Genomic DNA, 18,897 nt, shown 5'->3' on the forward strand with positions numbered 1-18,897 from the left:
GATGCTAATTTAAAATGTGATAAATTCTACCAAAAGATGCTAATTTAAAATGTGATAAATTCTACCAAAAGATGCTAATTTAAAATGTGATAAATTCTACCAAAGATGCTAATTTAAAATGTGACAAATTCTACCAAAAGATGCTAATTTAAAATGTGATAAATTCTACCAAAAGATGCTAATTTAAAATGTGATAAATTCTACCAAAGATGCTAATTTAAAATGTGATAAATTCTACCAAAGATGCTAATTTAAAATGTGATAAATTCTACCAAAAGATGCTAATTTAAAATGTGATAAATTCTACCAAAAGATGCTAATTTAAAATGTGATAAATTCTACCAAAGATGCTAATTTAAAATGTGACAAATTCTACCAAAAGATGCTAATTAAAAATGTGATAAATTCTACCAAAGATGCTGATTAAAAATGTAATAATTTCTACCTAAAGATGCTATTTTTAAATGTTATAAATTCTACCCAAAGAATTTAACGTTAATAACGATAACCCCACAAATATTTTCGGCTAATTCAAATTAACTTGGTTATATCCCCTTACTAAATTTAAAAGCTAATTTAACAACAGAAATTGAAAATGTATGGATCTGGAAGAGGAAGAGGGAAAGGAAGGGGGTGGGGGCAGTTTTTCCAGCATCCTCGAACGAGATAGAAAAATCTAGAATTCGTACAGGGAAAACATATTTTAATCAGTGTCTGCTTCCCTTTCGTGTAGGATATTGTGTCATATATCCACACACACTCTTATACAAACACTCATATATACACACACTCATATACACACAGATATACACACACAAACTTAAATACAATGTTGAGAGAAACTTGTAGTTTTGTTGGATGTGCTATATAAAGTTGTGGTAGGACAGTGGAATGTAGGCCTATATTGTTGGATGTGCTATAGAAAGTAGGACAGTGGAATGTATATTGTTAGATGTGCTATATAAAGTTACGAGCCGACCCGCGGCGTATCATACGCCGCTATTTAGTTGTTTTATTTTCTACTTTTCAGTAATTCATGATTTGTGAATGCGACAGTACCAATGCTGCCACTGAAAATATTTGCTTAAAACACTATCAGTAGCTTGTTAAGGATGATAACATATGTCCCCGGGCGCCGACCTTATGGAGCGACAAAATGGGTTGGAAAAATAAATTGAAAGGTTGAGGGGGGGGGTGGAAATCAAAATCTTGAGGGGAGGGGGGTGAGGTGCAAATCGAAAGTTTGTCCCCGGGCGCCGGGAAGGGTCGCTACGCCTCTGCCCCCTCCTTTCCCCCAACCCCTACCCTACACCCCATCCCCCCCCCCCCCCGTGAAAGCAGCCTCCTCTTAGTTACCTCCCCTAAGATTAAAATCGTTTCAAACTAAATTATCTGCCCCTAATAGCCGTCACTAAACCCGGCTCTACGATTTTAAACAGCTCACCAGACCATGTAGGGGTCGGGGTGGTAGGGAGCGCGCTTACAGCTTGTTTTCTAACGTCCCCAAGAAGAGAATTATATATATAGATTAGGGGTTCCCAACCTTTTTTTACTCAAGAGCACATTCTAAAATATTGGTAGGCTGGCGGGCACCACCTATTTTAAATCGACAAATTCTTTCCAGAGGCGTAGCGACCCTTCCCGTCACCCGGGGACAAAACTTTCGATTTGCACCCCCCCTCAAACTTTCGATTTGCACCCCCCACCCCCTCAAATTTTCCATTTGCACCCCCCCCCCCGGTAAAATTTCGATTTCCATCCCCTTCAACCTTTCAATAATGTTTATGAAAAAAATTCTGTCTCTGTCGAATAGTGAGAGACGGGCACACACGAATCGTTCGGCGGGCGCCATGGTGCCCGCGGGCACGGGGTTGGGAACCCCTGATATAGATGGTAGGACAGTGGAATGTATATTGTTGGATGTGCTATAGAAACATATGGAAGGACTGCAGAATGTCTATAAAAGTAAAAAAAAAATCATAAAAAAGGTTTTAATAACAAGCTTTTATGCAATGATGCACTAAAAAGTAGAGAAAAAAAATTATAGACTACTATTTAAATTACTATAAAGAAAAGCGTGGGTCACTTTAGTACTTTAGTGCCTATTGGATACCTTTACTAATATTTGAGAAGAGACCCACGCTTTTCCTTATAGTAATTTAAATAGTTGTGTATAATTTATTTTCTACTTTTTAGTGCATCATTACATAAAAGCTTGTTATTAAAACGTTTTTTATGATTTTTTTCCCAGTACTTTACATGTTTTATTTACAATAGTGTTACATGACTAAAAACCATTGCGCGTCTATTGAACGTGATGGCGCAGCTATTAAACCTGATGACGCAGCTATTGAACGTGATGACGCGAGTGATGTGGTTGGATAGACATGCCTACTAATTCGGTCCAAATTTTAATTAATTCATAAGAAATTAATTAGGCATCCAATTAAGTCAAATTTAGTTTCAGATTGCATTGTCTTCATGTCTTGACCCACGTGCCAACTGTGAATCGTGTCGGTCAAGTAGAACTGTCCGAATTTGCACTCCTGCGTTTCGATCTAGACTGACGACAGACTGTCGACAGACTGACGAGGAAGTGAGTTAAATAAAAGCTTGTAAAAAGTTCTGTATTTAAACTTACTTGTACATTGAAAGGTAAAATGTAAAAAACAAAATACAATTTTTATATTGAGTAAACTTTGTTTTGCTTATCGTAGTTGCAAATCTGCCTTAAGGCTACATTGTGTAGAATGTCTATTTGCCTAACCAAGTACAATATCTTCAAACGTCGCATCTAAAGATTTTGCCAATTTTATATGACGCCTGACATCTATAAATAGATTTGAAGACGTCATTCCAAGCTCGCTACTAGATTCTAGGCCTAGATTAAATTTGTCAACAGAGTGTTGATATCATTTGTCAACAGAGTGTTGATATCATTTGTCAACAGAGTGTTGATATCATTTGTCAACAGAGTGTTGATATCATTTGTCAACAGAGTGTTGATATCATTTGTCAACAGAGTGTTGATATCATTTGTCAACAGAGTGTTGATATCATTTGTCAACAGAGTGTTGATATCATTTGTCAACAGAGTGTTGATATCATTTGTCAACAGAGTGTTGATATCTAGACTTGATATCCGACCGAACATTTGCTGCAGCTTTTAAAGCAACATTTGCTGCAGCTATTTACAGCAACATTTGCTGCTGCTATTTACAGCAACATTTGCTGCAGCTATATAGAACATTTGCTGCAGCTATATTGAACAATTGCTGCAGCTATATAGAACAATTGCTGCAGCTTTTAAAGCAACATTTGCTGCAGCTATTTACAGCAACATTTGCATCCGCTATTTACAGCAACATTTGCTGCAACTATATTTAACAATTGCTGCAGCTATTTACAGCAACATTTGCTGCAGCTATTTAGAACATTTGCTGCAGCTATATACAACTACTGCGTGTGAAATTACAGAATGACCCTAGATTTGTGTTGTGTACTTTTAGAAAAACTCAGTGTGCAAATTAAAAGATTTGAATGCAGTAGTTTCAAATAGATCGCACATATTCATCGCAAGCATAAACAATATAACGTTTATAAAAGAAGCTCAAAGCATTTGAAAGAGAGATGTACACACACAACATATTTCCATCATAGTTTCGATGTTTGGTCAACTCTAAGTTCGCATTTATTTATTTCAATGTTTGATCAAACATTCAATTCTAACTTCAACTTTTTAAAAAAATAATAAATGAAAAAAAAACCATCACAACAATGTAGTTATTTAAACGTTTATTTTAAAAAAATGTAAATTAAGAATTTCCAAGTTTAAAAATTATCTAACACAAGAAAAAAAATTGGTTTAAGCGAGTTAAAATAATGTGTACACGAGTACAGCTGGTGGGGGATAAAGACTTGGATAAAATCTGACGTCATTAGACCTAGACTGTCCGTGTTCGCATCTGGCAGGAACTACTTTCTCAAGGAACACGAGAATATCACTCCGCCAATACTGAGCAGGCAGCCCCCCAGAATGCTGAGAATAAAAGAGTAGCCGAGAGTGTTGTGGTCGATGTCCGGTCCCTCCTCAAAGATTTTGTCGTGGCGTGTCCCCGGCCAGAAGTCGTGGACCACCCCAGGGTGAAGCCCCGCACTCCACATAATGGTGCAGATCAAAATAGACAACACTGGAGGACATTTCAACAAGCTGGTTCAATTCACGATGGTAGATGTGTGTGTTAGATGGTGTATATGTTAGATCACGGGTTCCCAACCTGGGGGTCGCGACCCCACTGGGGGTCGCGAAGGTCTTTCTGGGGGTTCGCCAACTGGTATACTAAACCTTAGTAATTTGAAACAAAACATTAATATTTAAAAGAATTTTTGAAATTCGGCTTCATTAACATCACTGGAAATGTAATAGAGAAGAAACAAAGCGCACTGTACAAAGTTGTTCTCAGTCACTAATCTATTAAATCTTCAAAACTAAAACGTATTTGAGACGAGTCATTCGGAACACACCAAAAATATATGGAGTTCTTTCGTCGATAAGAAGCTAGTTGCAAATGCCAGAGACTTGATCGAACAGGAAGTTTTCACCAGCATTAGTGCAAGCCTCAAATGAAGTCGCGATAGAAAATGCCAAGCAAAAAAAAAAAAAAAAAAAAAAAACAATAGGAGAAAATCTCATTAAACGCTGCATGTAAATAACACATTTTTATTGAAATAAGCTTTCACCATTGTTTGCTTTTCAAGTTGATAAATCAACAGACGTGAGTTCGTGTTTGCAGTTGCTGGTCTGTGTCTATATTCATGCGGATGATAGCAAAGAAGAGTTGCTCTTTTATGAAGATAGCATGGAGAAAATAAATACCTTTTTTGAAACTGGATGAGTAAAATGGGTTAGAACGGCTGTGGAGGTTTGTAAGGATGGCGCGCCATCTATGTTTAGCTCAAAATCGGGCTTTCAGAAAACGGAAAAGATTTAGCTCCCTAACCACTGCCCTAACCAATCGACATCAAAACATTAATATAGATCTGTAGGTTCTGCTCTTCTACACTACAGTACGCTGGCTGTCAAACGAAATGTTGTAAATTGTGTTTTTGAATTGAAATCTGAAATCAAATTGTTCTTGGAAGTGCAAGGGAAACAAGACTTTTTGGTATACTTAAAACTACATAGAGTGGTTGGAGAGAGTATCATACCTAGCAGATGTGTTCGAACATCAAGATAAGCTTAACCTGAAGCTTCAGGGAAAATGAACGAATATTATAACTTTCCATAATAATCTCGGGGCATTATTATCAAAGCTACAAAATCGGTAAAGAAAATACATCTTGGACATGTTGTAAATTTGAGAAACTCTGCGGTGTGGTAGATGAATCTGATTGTGAGATAATTAAAATTTTGAAAGAAGCGATTTCTGGGCATCTTGAATCTCTTGAAAACGAACTGCATCGCTATTTCTCTGAGCTGAAAAAAGAAGAATCTGCATTTACGCATTTCCCATTCTCTTCGTCCTTTGATGTTGCCAGCATTCCCGATGAATTACAAGATGAATTTTTTGATTTGCAGAAAGATTCCGAGTAAGATGAAAAACTGCAGACACAATTTTGGTGTAGTATTCACCATTCATACCCAAACGTAAAATTGATTGACTTTTTGAGAATAATTTTTCAACACTATTCTTCGATTAAAATCAAAATTAAGATAATTATAATGACATAGGTTGGCGTTAACAAAATTTTTTTAAAATTAAAAACTTACCCCCAAAGTTTTAGTGAATAGTATGCAATTTTACTCATGCTATTAAAACAGTTATTAAGAGTAGTTCATATTGAAAGTCTACTAGAAAATCTTGTTTAAGTGCTTATTAATTTCCAAACTAATTTCGGCTTTTTAATTCTATGGGGGTCGCGGGTCACTTACTTTTTATAAAAGGGGGTCGCCACTCGAAAAAGGTTGGGAACCACTGTGTTAGATGGTGTATGTGTTAGATGGTGTTAGATGGTGTATGTGATAGATGGTGTATGTATTAGATGGTGTATGCGTTAGATGGTGTATGTGATAGATGGTGATTTGTTTAAGCTCTTAACGTTTTCTTATATTTTCAAATCAATTAAATGTATTGTATTGGGCGAGCAGAGGTTAATTTAAGACATTTTTACCAGGAAGTCTATTCTTATGGGCTAGCGTGATCGGATGGTAGAGTATACGACAGCTCATCCAAACGTCTCGAGTTCGAATCCCGGGTGCATGTGCATAGAATCTCGCTGAGTTCACCCAGCTGACTATAAGAAAGTAATGGCGACTAGCTTAGTGCTGACCACACTATCCATACTTATGACGAGGTCACTAAATTGGTGAACTCTACCTCACCCGCCGTATGGACCGTCAGATTCGAGAGTGTGCTTTCCTTTTACTTGACGTTTATCTTAAAGGTAGATCAGTTTAAAACATCGCAAGCACAGCACGCTGACATCGATTGATGGAGAACTGGACTTTAAAGTCTTACATGACAAGATGGACATGGCTGTGGATAATTTCACCAGCGATTCGTTGTCCGGCTTGGCCTTGACCTTTAAGTACATGACGTAAGCAGCAGCGCCAACCGACAGGAAACTGAACAACATTCCGACGATAGCCAGGGCGTCACAGGTCTTCCAGATCTCTGTCAGATACATGTCAAATCTCTGTCAGATACATGTGGTCAGATCTCTGTCAGATACATGTGGTCAAATCTCTGTCAGATACATGTGGTCAAATCTCTGTCAGATACATGTGGTCAGTTCTCTGTCAGATACATGTGGTCAGTTCTCTGTCAGATACATGTGGTCAAATCTCTGTCAGATACATGTGGTCAAATCTCTGTCAGATACATGTGGTCAGTTCTCTGTCAGATACATGTGGTCAGTTCTCTGTCAGATACATGTGGTCAAATCTCTGTCAGATACATGTGGTCAGTTCTCTGTCAGATACATGTGGTCAAATCTCTGTCAGATACATGTGGTCAGATCACTGTCAGATACATGTGGTCAGTTCTCTGTCAGATACATGTGGTCAAATCTCTGTCAGATACATGTCAAATCTCTGTCAGATACATGTGGTCAAATCTCTGTCAGATACATGTCAAATCTCTGTCAGATACATGTGGTCAGTTCTCTGTCAGATACATGTGGTCAAATCTCTGTCAGATACATGTGGTCAAATCTCTGTCAGATACATGTGGTCAGATCTCTGTCAGATACATGTGGTCAGTTCTCTGTCAGATACACGATATACACGAGTAGTGTGTCGTACCCCCCCCCACCCCACCTGTCACACATACATGTCGTGAGATTTTAATGCAACACGCTGAATGACCTGCGTCAACCTTCTGCCACCTGGAACTCACCTGACTTTTCCTGGTGAAGTAGAGCTTGGCAAAAGCTCATGCAGACCTCCCACAAGCCCACAGATATCTTGGGCAGGGGCGACGACTTCTCGGGGTAGCCGACTGACCAGTCGGGCGTGGCCAGCCCGATGACGTGTAAGAGTGACCCCAGCATCAACATCACCAGCCCACAGAGTGACCAGCCCTGGATTCCCGCAGGCAGGGGCATCCTTCAGCTGCTCGGTTAACAGCAGACGGCTGTTCTTGTCTGGTCAGTAACAGCAGACGGCTGTTCTTGTCTGAATTTATGTAAAGCCAGACAAAAATGGCCCTATGGTTCAATTAAAGGAAAATACCAATTAAAAATAAACCGGGAGTGATCTCCATTAAACTTTCTCGAATATTCTTATATAAAACAACGAGGGATGGCAACTCGGGATATAGACATGATTTTTAATCCATCTGTTAATTACTTAAAACTTTTAAAATAGAATAGAATCTCGTAGAAAAAAGAAATGCTCACCAAGTGAACGCCAAACAATATGTGTATAATACTGCGGAATATTATTAGTACTTTATAAATTCACATGCGTTTTTTGAGAAATCGGAAATAGCGTAAATTACTACTTCCAGTTACGGAAATTACTCAAAATTTGACGGAAAGTAGAGAATTAGATCTTTTACTTACGTGTGAAATTTCATCTATCTATCTGAAAAAGTACTCGAGCTATATGCTTTTGAAAAATTGCAAATAGAATAAGTTCCACTTCCGGTTATCGGAAATCGCTGAAAATTTGATACAGAACTACAAATTTGATATAACACTAATATATGAAATTTCTTCAACCTAGCTGTAAAGGTACTCAAGTTATCATGTTCACAGACAAACATACATACACACATACATAAACATACACACATACACACACACACACAGATACGGACAAAATTGCAAAACTAGTTTTTCCGACTCAGGGAGGTGTAAAACGTCGAGATTTACTAAAATCTCGACTTGATTTCGATTTTTTGCACGATTACAATACTTCCTCTCAACTTTGTATACAAGAAAGTAAAAATGAAATGCGAATGCATTGTATCGATATGTTCATTTCAGTGAATTTTTTCAGTGAATCGACGTAACACAATTTTAAACAACACATTTTTATCTGCGCCTGTTATCTGCGCCTGTTATCTGCCCCTGTTATCTGCCCCTGTTATCTGCCCCTGTTATCTGCCCCTGTTATCTGCCCCTGTTATCTGCCCCTGTTATCTGCCCCTTTAGCATATTGTCTCCCCCACAGGATACAGAAATCTTAAAATTCAGAACTAATTAAATATCTCACTGGATTGACATTTAAAAAAAAAAATTTCACAGGGGGTGTGGGGTTGGGGGGGGGGGGGGGGTAAATGTATCTAGGAAATCCATAGGAAATCACCAGATTAGAAATTAGGTCAAAACTAAGTTACGAGATCACCCATTGGCATTGTGTGGAAGATAAGGTTTGGTTTTCATAGAAACTGTAGGCATGTGCAGACGATACAAATTGACTTTTTAATTATCGCAGCTGTGGTCAGTCTCGAATGGTTAATTAAATAAAAAAAAAAAACAAAGACGTGCGATGTTATTAATATAAATGTGGTTATAAAAGTTGATTGTGAGGTTTTTGTCAGATTTTACTAAAGATTGAATGTGTTTGATGTTTTCGGTAACTAAACAAACTTAATAAACCGGGAGCGATCTCCCCTAAACTTTCTCGAATATTCTTTTATAAAAAAACATGGGATGGGAACTCGGGATATAGACATGCATTTTAATCCATTTTAAATACTTAAACTTTTTAAAATAGAATAAAACCTCGTAGAAATAAACCGGGAGTGATCTCCCCTAAACTTTCTCGAATATTCTTATATAAAATAACAGGGGATGGGAACTCGGGCTATAGACATGATTTTTAATCCATGTTAAATACTTAAAGTTTTAAAAATAGAATAAAATCTCGTAGACAAATTAATTGCACACCAAGTGAACGCGAAATAAAAAAGCGCATAATAGTGCGCAATATTATTATTACTTTTAAAATTTACATTAGTTTTTTGAGAAATCGGAAGTAGCGTAAAGTACTACTTCCAGTCAACGGAAATGACTCAAAATTTAATAGAAGGTAGAGAATTAGATCTTTTACTTACGTATGAAATTTCATTTATCTATCTGAAATAGTACTCAAGTTATAGGCTTTTGAAAAATTCAAAGTAGGAAAAGTACCACTTCCGGTTATCGGAAATCGCTCAAAAGTTGATATGGATCTACAATTTTGATTAAATACTTATATATGAAATTTCATCAACCTAGCTGTAACGGTACTCAAGTTATCGTGTTTACACACGGACACACACACACACACACACAGACAGACACACAGACATACGGACAAGATTTTTTTGTGAAAAACCTTTCTGTTAAAGACCATCACCTGTGTGTTTAGTAATCATCATAAACCCGATATTGCCCACCCAAACCACAACCAACCAAAACCAAAACAACAAAACGCAAACATAACGCTAACACAATTACAAATACAAACGAAAACAAAAACCTAACAACAAACCCAACCACAACCACAAACACCAATACAAACACAAAGAAAAAACAAACAAAAAAGCAAACGAAAACAAAAACCTAACAACAAGCTCAACCACAACCACAAACACCAATACCAACACAAAAAAAACAACGAAAAAGCAAACGAAAACAAACCAAATCCAAACGCAAAACCAACCAAAAACACAAATACAAACCCAAAGAAAAAAAACACAAACAAAAACGAAAAAAGAAAGAACAAAAACGAACCAAATCAAAACGCAACCACTAACGCAAACCCACCTAAACACAAAGAAAACACTAACGCGAACATAAACGCCCGGGGCGGAATCACCTGTTTTAGCTTAATGAACGACTATAGTACCCCAACTTATTCACAGTCTTTTGCACTCACTCAAACGAACGCGCCTGTTTCAATTTAATGAACAATTATAATACTCCAAGCTTATCCGTAAAATACCTACAACATTTGCACTTGATCAATCCCCGCTAATTATGTAATTATTTTTTTTCCCAACACCAAAACAAAGTAATAAAAAGTAAATTCTTTTCCACAAATGCAATGGTTTTATAAAGGGAAGTAATTGTGTTTTCCTAATTTATCAAAGGGAAGTAAGTGCTATAGGACTAAATAAAGACATAATTAGAATTTTTGTAAAAGATGATATTTTTTTAAAACTTGTGTTTAATGAATATGCCGACAATTATTACTTTCAGTTTGATAAATGAAAATTATTCCCCAAAACTTTCAATATTATTTTTTTAACTCATAAATTCAGACCATAAGGACTTTACTTATCTAACACTTTAATCCATGGAACTATGTCAGCGACAAACATATGTATTTTTACATACAGATCTGAGCTTTATATATTAGATATTCGAGAAAGTTTTGGGGAGATCACTCCCGGTTTATTTAAATTTGTACGGCGGACAACAGATCAAGACGCGCTTGTTGAGAGTATAAGAATAATCCTTTTAATTAACAGCAGAATATGTTACAATGTACGGAATAAACACTTTTGTTGTTAAATTTTATAAATAGATCAATGTCAAATTGTCAAGTCAAATGTAATTTGATCTAAGGTAATTTATGTCCGAAGTAAACAGTAGCTAGACACAATTTTAAACACAAGAACTAATATCCTTCAAAATAGTACAAAATATTTCAAATGAAAACTGAGCTAACAGGTTTATTATACAAACACTAGCCTCCGAAGTTCTGTTTGGAACTGCTTGTTTGATCTCAAGCTAGTGAAGGTGGAAGATTTAATAGCTTCTGCTTAACCGAAACACCAAGGAAATGTTTTCTATTCTTAGAAGATTTCTCAGAGAAGGAAACATAGATTCTGAAGATAACAATTAAGTTTCGATATGAAACAATTTTTTAGTGTATAAAAAATATTTTTACGTTGAACTGCCCATGCTGTTTTAACGGGAAAAAAGTAATAAACCTTAGCTCGTGTTTGATCATACAACATACAGACTCAAGATCCCCATAAATCTTTCACAGGATATCTGATAGCAAACAACTTTCTGCTGCGGCAAAAAAGCCCCCCCCCCCACTTATATATAGGCTTTCAAATATAAGTTTTGTGTAAATGGCTTTGCCCAGAGCAAGATGTTACCTATTTATAAGCCACCCCCCCACTCTACAGAGCCAAATTGTTGTTGGGGTTCGTTGTTAGAGGGCTCAACCTTCCTGATATAATCATCACCCAATGTATACGTTCTTCTGACAACATTCACTCCTTCTATGAGTTAGCGCTAAGTCACAGACATCACAAAAGATAACAGGATACCGATTCTTCCTAATTTAGTTTTTATTCAAAGATTGTTAACATCAATCTACATCAACAACATAACCAGAACCTACCTCTTCAACAGTTAGCCCCTAACTCCTAGCTTTCATCCTATAGCAACAACGTTTTTTTTTTTTACCTTCTACGTCACCATCATACTAATCGCGTCACATCTTCATTTTTCAACACACGCGTGCACTAATATTCACTCGCAACACTCTATACTCAGAACACGCATCATTACCCCCCCCCCCACACTTTATACTCAGAACATGTATCATAAAATTACCCCCCCCCCCCTCCATTCAACCTAATAACACTAGCCTCTAATAACATACCATAGTTAAACAGATTATTCAACCTTACAATATCAAGTAGGTAATATATACAAGAAATGTCCTTATATTGTCAAATCCTAATAAATTCACACATTAACGCTTTTAGCTTTACTCACACACAACTTTATTATATTCCAATCTTCTGACATTCAACTCATATTAACAGTTTGTCGCGGCATCTCTGTCCATCAGTTAGGGTATTGTTGGTAATTGGTTGATTTCATAATTCTCTCATCATCACGTTCTCCGGGATATACTGTGAGCACTATACGTTTATGTTTGCGTTTCAGTTTACGTTTATGTTCGCGTTTATGTTTGCATTACTTTATGCGTTTACATTTGCGTTTAAACTTGTGTATATGTATCCGTTTATATTTACGTTTGCGTTGTTTGCTTTTAAAGTTGTGCTCATATTTGAGTCTATATTTGCGTTTAAGTTTGTGTTTATGTTTGGGTTTAGTTGTTTTGCAATATTTCCTGCATTGTTGTTGGCATTAGCGTTTATGATTACGTTTTCGTTTATTTTAGCTTTTATGCTTCCGTTTATGTTTATTTTTTGTTATTAAGTTTGCGTTTGCTTATTTGTTTGATTATGTTTTGTTTGCATTTGCGTTTGCATTTGTCTTTGCGTGTGTTTGTGTTTGTGTTTTTGTTTGAGGTTGAGCTTGTGTTTACTTTTGTGTTTGCGTTTGCTTTTTGTGTGCTTTTGTCTTTGCGTTTGCGTTACGTTTGCGTTTGTGTTATGGTTATGGGTTATGTGCTATTTTCTCAAACGTCCAAACTTGAATATGGACATGTAATTGGAAAAGTAATATATTATTATATCCTAAACCCGCACAATGCTGGGTACATAATCAGCACTCAAGTCACGGTCTTACACAGATAGGTTTTTCACAGAGGCCAGTGCAGGGCCTGGCCTGGATGGCTAGTATATATATATATATATATATATATATATATATATATATATATATATATATATATATATATATATATATATATATATATATATATATCTTAGTATTGTGTTATGGACATATAGTTCTCAAACTTGAGCCGTCTGTTCAGCTATAAAGCGGAGACTAAAAGGACACTATATAAAAACCTGTTTTTAATAGTTAATTTCCAAACACATTTCTCACAATGAAGTTGATTGAACCCGATTTGACTATTTAAAACCGTTTAAATGACCTAGCACTCCGCCACCCAGGCAAGGTCTGGCAGATTGAAAGTTCCGCCCCTGGCTAACTGATTAAACAATGCCAAGTATCCCCCCCCCCTAACCCACCCACCCACCCACCCACCCGACCACAACCATAAGGCCCATAGTTTTTGCTGTACAGATCTAGTTCAAACATTTTAAAAAGTGTAACTGATTTCAAACAGCTGGGTTCCGTTCTCTCGTCGGGTCGTAAATTTTCCGTCATGTAGGAACAGTCGGGCTGGTCTGACGCCCCACCCACGCTTCTGGGAACTTGTGACTCAGTGTGACGCCCCACCCACACTTCTGGGAACTTGTGACTCAGTGTGACGCCCCACCCACACTTCTGGGAACTTGTGACTCAGTCTGACGCCACACCCACACTTCTGGGAACTTGTGACTCAGTGTGACGCCCCACCCACACTTCTGGGAACTTGTGACTCAGTGTGACGCCCCACCCACGCTTCTGGGAACTTGTGACTCAGTGTGACGCCCCACCCACACTTCTGGGAACTTGTGACTCAGTCTGACGCCACACCCACGCTTCTGGGAACTTGTGACTCAGTGTGACGCCCCACCCACACTTCTGGGAACTTGTGACTCAGTGTGACGCCCCACCCACACTTCTGGGAACTTGTGACTCAGTGTGACGCCCCACCCACACTTCTGGGAACTTGTGACTCAGTGTGACGCCCCACCCACACTTCTGGGAACTTGTGACTCAGTGTGACGCCCCACCCACACTTCTGGGAACTTGTGACTCAGTGTGACGCCCCACCCACACTTCTGGGAACTTGTGACTCAGTGTGACGCCCCACCCACACTTCTGGGAACTTGTGACTCAGTGTGACGCCACACCCACACTTCTGGGAACTTGTGACTCAGTGTGACGCCCCACCCACACTTCTGGGAACTTGTGACTCAGTGTGACGCCCCACCCACACTTCTGGGAACTTGTGACTCAGTGTGACGATTGTGTGAGGGAGGGATCATAATGGGGTCACCTGATGTAATACCCCCCCCCCACAAAGGTGTGTCTAATGGTTTGTTAGTGATGACTCCATGTTAGTGATGACTCCATGTTAGTGATGACTCCATGTTAGTGATGACTCCATGTTAATAAAGGCTCAATGTTAGTGATGACTCCATTTTAGTGATGTGATGACTCCATGTTAGCGATGACTCAATGCTGGTGATGACACAAATGTGTTGTAGCCAAGTGACCAGTGGCTCACCAATTTGTCCTATGTCAAATTGCTCGTATCACAAAGCAGTTTCCACTATTGAAATTGGATGAAATTCCATAAATCCGTTACAGATCCCAAAATTGTTTTTAATAAGAAAAGTGTCATGTTACTATAATTAGATTGACACAAACACAGATGCTACGCAATAAATAAAAGTAAATCTAAAAATTGATAGATTTAATTAACCACGTAATTAAAATTACCGAATTATTTCTCGTATTTCCGAAAGTTTATTTATAGATGGACATTTGTTTGCGTGAACAACAGCTTCAAGTTTTTTTTTTAGAGATTTTTCTCAGTTGGGTGGGGGGTGGGGGGAAAGGGGGGTGGGGGAGGGTTGGGGGGGGGGCACTCGAAACTTTCGTGGGCGGACTAAACTTTCTGTGGGGGGGGGGGGGATTTGCTGACACTTGTAGCAGTATATTTCTATATTACTTATATATTTCTTTCAAGGAAAAAAAAAGTTAGTGAATAGTTTGACATGAACTAAGGAGTCAGTGAAAAGTTTTAATTTGGATATTCAAACCGTAGGAGATCGTAAGTGTCTTATCAAATAAGAATGCACGTACACACACTTACACACTTACACACAAACATTTACATAAAAAAAGCATTGTAAAAACAAACGGTGTTTATTTATGTAATCCATGATGATTACTTGAAATTATACATAAACATGGGAGCCGGACGTTATCCCGAAAGACACTTGCCCGAATGCCGTTTGCCCGAAGGCCGATTTCCCGAATGGACACTTGCCCGAATGCGACAAATGCCCGAATTTGTCGCATTCGGGCAAGTGTCCATTCGGGCATTAGTCGCATTCGGGCAAGTGTCCATTCGGGAAATCGGCCTTCGGGCAAACGGCATTCGGGCAAGTGTCTTTCGGGAATTTGTCGTAGACCCCATAAAAATATCGGTCGATTAATAGATCAAACTAAACAGGGAGGCGGTTATAGAAGAGATGCTAAACCTAATAGCATCTTAGAGATGATAATCTTAGAGATGATAATCTTAGAGATGACAATATATGTGGTGAAGATTGAGAATTATGACGATATGACGATGAAATATAATACTGTAGTCAGGTAAAGATTTGGATGTTGGTGACTTTAAGCAGGTTAAGTCAATCTTAAGACGTTGATCCTGATATTAAATAAGCTTTATCCAGAGTTTCTTCCAGGCATCTCTTCCCGAACGAAATGAAATTTATATAATTTATATAGAAAATATATACTTTTAAAAGTGTCCGCCCCCCCCGAAGAAAGTCTACCGCCCCCCCCCCCCCCCCCCCCGAGAATTTCGAGTGCCCCCCCCCCCGGAGAAAAAAGTCTGGAAGAAACACTGGCTTTATCTGAGGTCGTGTTGAAGGTGTAAGTTACATTAGAATGTTAGTCATGTCGAGTATAGTTTAGTCATGTCGAGTATAGTTTAGTCATGTCGAGTATAGTTTAGTCATGTCGAGTATAGTTTAGTCATGTCGAGTATAGTTTAGTCATGTCGAGTATAGTTTAGTCATGTCGAGTATAGTTTAGTCATGTCGAGTATAGTTTAGTCATGTCGAGTATAGTTTAGTCATGTCGAGTATAGTTTAGTCATGTCGAGTATAGTTTAGTCATGTCGAGTATAGTTTAGTCATGTCGAGTATAGTTTAGTCATGTTGAGTATAGTTTACTCATGTCGAGTATAGTTTAGTCATGTCGAGTATAGTTTAGTCATGTGGAGTATAGTTTAGTCATGTCGAGTGTAGTTTAGTCATGTCGAGTGTAGTTTAGTCATGTCGAGTATAGTTTAGTCATGTCGAGTATAGTTTAGTCATGTCGAGTATAGTTTAATCATGTCGAGTGTAGTTTAGTCATGTCGAGTGTAGTTTAGTCATGTCGAGTATAGTTTAGTCATGTCGAGTATAGTTTACTCATGTCGACGATAGTTAGGCATGTCGAGTATAGTTTACTCATGTCGACGATAGTTAGGCATGTCGAGTATAGTTTAGTCATGTTGAGTATGGGTGAGGCGGTTGGGTGAGGGTGGGTGAGGCGCAGGGTGAAGAGGGTGGCGCAGGATGGCGCAGGCAGCAGGGACAATGAGATATAGTAAAATACTCCCCCACCTGGGGGAGCAGGATGGGGAGGGTGGGGTTTGATTTTAATTAGTTTAATTATTATTTTTTTTATTTAAATTTGATTTTATAATTAGTTTGATTTTTTAAATTTTAATTTTAACTTTTAATTTTTAAAATTTTAAAATTTTATTTTTAAATTTTAATTAATTGTAATTAGTTTAATTGTTGTTTATTTGTTGTTTATTTGTTTGGTTTAATTCATTTGTGTTTGTATGTTTTTATTAATTTTTAAATTCTCCTCCACAACGAATTTGTACAAAAACAGGTTAAATTCTCCAACACAACGAACGTATACAAAAATAGAAAATTCTTTGTATAGGTCCTGACTTAACGACAGCTGTTACTCGTTAACGACACCCGGTACGCATCGATCCACTAGTGAAGCTTTCCCTTTGACACCCGCCGTTGATTTACGATGGTTTACTGATAGCATTTGCACGGGAGCACCATAGGGGTATGCGGACAAGCTTGTAGACTACCTCTGTCCATTAACTATGTTCACATATCGTACGACCGGTCATTCTTTGATCAAATTAAAATTATTGTTTCCACATGTCCTACGAACCGAGACAAGCTGGCGCCACATTTTACACTAAGAGTTATACGCACAGTGTCATAGGTTTTTGATCGAGTAAAGAAATAATGTTGATCGACCCGCGTCGACCTCGTGTGTTGGGCGCCACACTTAACGGAGGCTCTAGAGCTTTTTTCATTACCTTGTTTTTAAGTTTTCTTGTACTAGACTTATTTTAATTTTTTTATTTTTTCATCATCTGTTAACTTTAAGGTTCTATAACTCTATATATTTAAATACATTTTATGATTCAACCGAGTTTACTTTCCCTAACGTAAGTACATGTAAAGGCTGGTTTCCCATAGATATGTAATGAATAAGGCCTTTTTGATTATGACTTGTTGTCCAGGTGTTGACATGATACGCTTTTTTTGAGATACACGTACACACATTCACACATTCACACACACACACACACACACACATACACACACACACACGAAATTCATACTAGGTCGGTAAAGGCGGAGAGAACTCATAGGTATACATTATCATGGTGACAACAAAAGCGACCCTTATTTTATTTACATGAAAGACTGTTTTCCAAAAAGTGTCACCAGGCCGTTGTCATTTTCGCAGCGGGGTTTATTTTAAGTGCACCCCGTGCGCTCTTGTTTACATTTTAAAAGACGTGTCGCGTGTCGTCCCCACGTGTCTTCCCTAATAGAGAAACGAGAGGAAAGACAACTGTTCTAAAATTAGAACAGCCTTGTTTACAGCCACGAGTAACGTCCCTTGTGAAAAAATTCTCGTCAGAATCCTTAACTAAACATCTAATTTCTTTAACAAGTTAAAAAATAATTTAGAAAGACAAGGGTTAACAAAATTAGACGCCACCCTTTTTGTTTTCTGTTACGACAAGGCACAATACACTTTTGTATTTTATGTCTCAAGTAGAGGGGTGGGATATTTTTTCTTTGTAAGCGTGTTGTAAACAATGGGTAGAGGAGGCGATTACTAAGTAAGAGGGGAGAGAACGTGGTTTGCATCGCGATATTTGAAAACATGGCGATGTTTAACCTATGCTTACAGACCTCAACCAAAAAAGGCAATGAACCTAGAATGAAGACGAATATATATCTTAGTCTTGCAGCAGATTACCTTCCCATGTTCGCTTTAGTATTACAGTTTTCATCAAACTTCTTTTTGACTTGAACTTCTTTAATTTAAGAAGGTTTACTTATACATAATACATTACGTCTAATTACAATTTTTATTTTTACCACTCAATGTATTTTGTTTTTCTATATCTTGCATTGTCATCTTAATTTTTGATCACCTTAGTAAAAATTTGCTTAAGATTATAAACTTCAAGTTTTAAAAAACAACAACGTTATAGTACGACGTGTCAAATGACACACCGTTTAAAATGTCTACATTTAAATTTCACCAAAATAAAGACGTAAAAACTAAATATGATATGACGTTAGCATACATAGTGTCATAGCGTAGATATAAAGAATTAGACGACTAGTAGAGGTTACAAAGGACGGTGCGAACTTGACTGTAGACGATTTGGTGCGGGAGTATTGTGCGCATGTTGAATACAATATTTGTGGCGCGAATGTGACGTGAGCAGGACGCGACAATGTACCAATGACGTAGACCGCGGCAGTAACGTTAGTTGGGGGTTAGTAATGG

The 18,897-nt window shown here is 37.7% G+C and overlaps 1 protein-coding gene across 1 annotated transcript; it reads right to left on the reverse strand.

The window, feature by feature from the left end:
• Nucleotides 1-3,808: 3,808 nt before the first annotated feature.
• LOC131946975 (uncharacterized) lies at nt 3,809-11,317 on the reverse strand. The gene is made up of 4 exons (XM_059308039.1): nt 11,165-11,317; nt 7,398-7,675; nt 6,519-6,674; nt 3,809-4,190 (listed from the first exon to the last, which is right to left on the reverse strand). The coding sequence occupies exons 2-4, from the start codon at nt 7,603-7,605 to the stop codon at nt 3,976-3,978; spliced, it is 579 nt and encodes a 192-aa protein (XP_059164022.1). The 5' UTR covers nt 7,606-7,675; nt 11,165-11,317; the 3' UTR covers nt 3,809-3,975.
• Between the last annotated feature and the right edge of the window lie 7,580 nt (nt 11,318-18,897).

Source organism: Physella acuta, unplaced genomic scaffold (assembly GCF_028476545.2).
Source record: "Physella acuta isolate Inbredline_101_S28 unplaced genomic scaffold, ASM2847654v3 ptg000579l, whole genome shotgun sequence".
Classification (NCBI taxonomy): Eukaryota; Metazoa; Mollusca; class Gastropoda; family Physidae; genus Physella; species Physella acuta.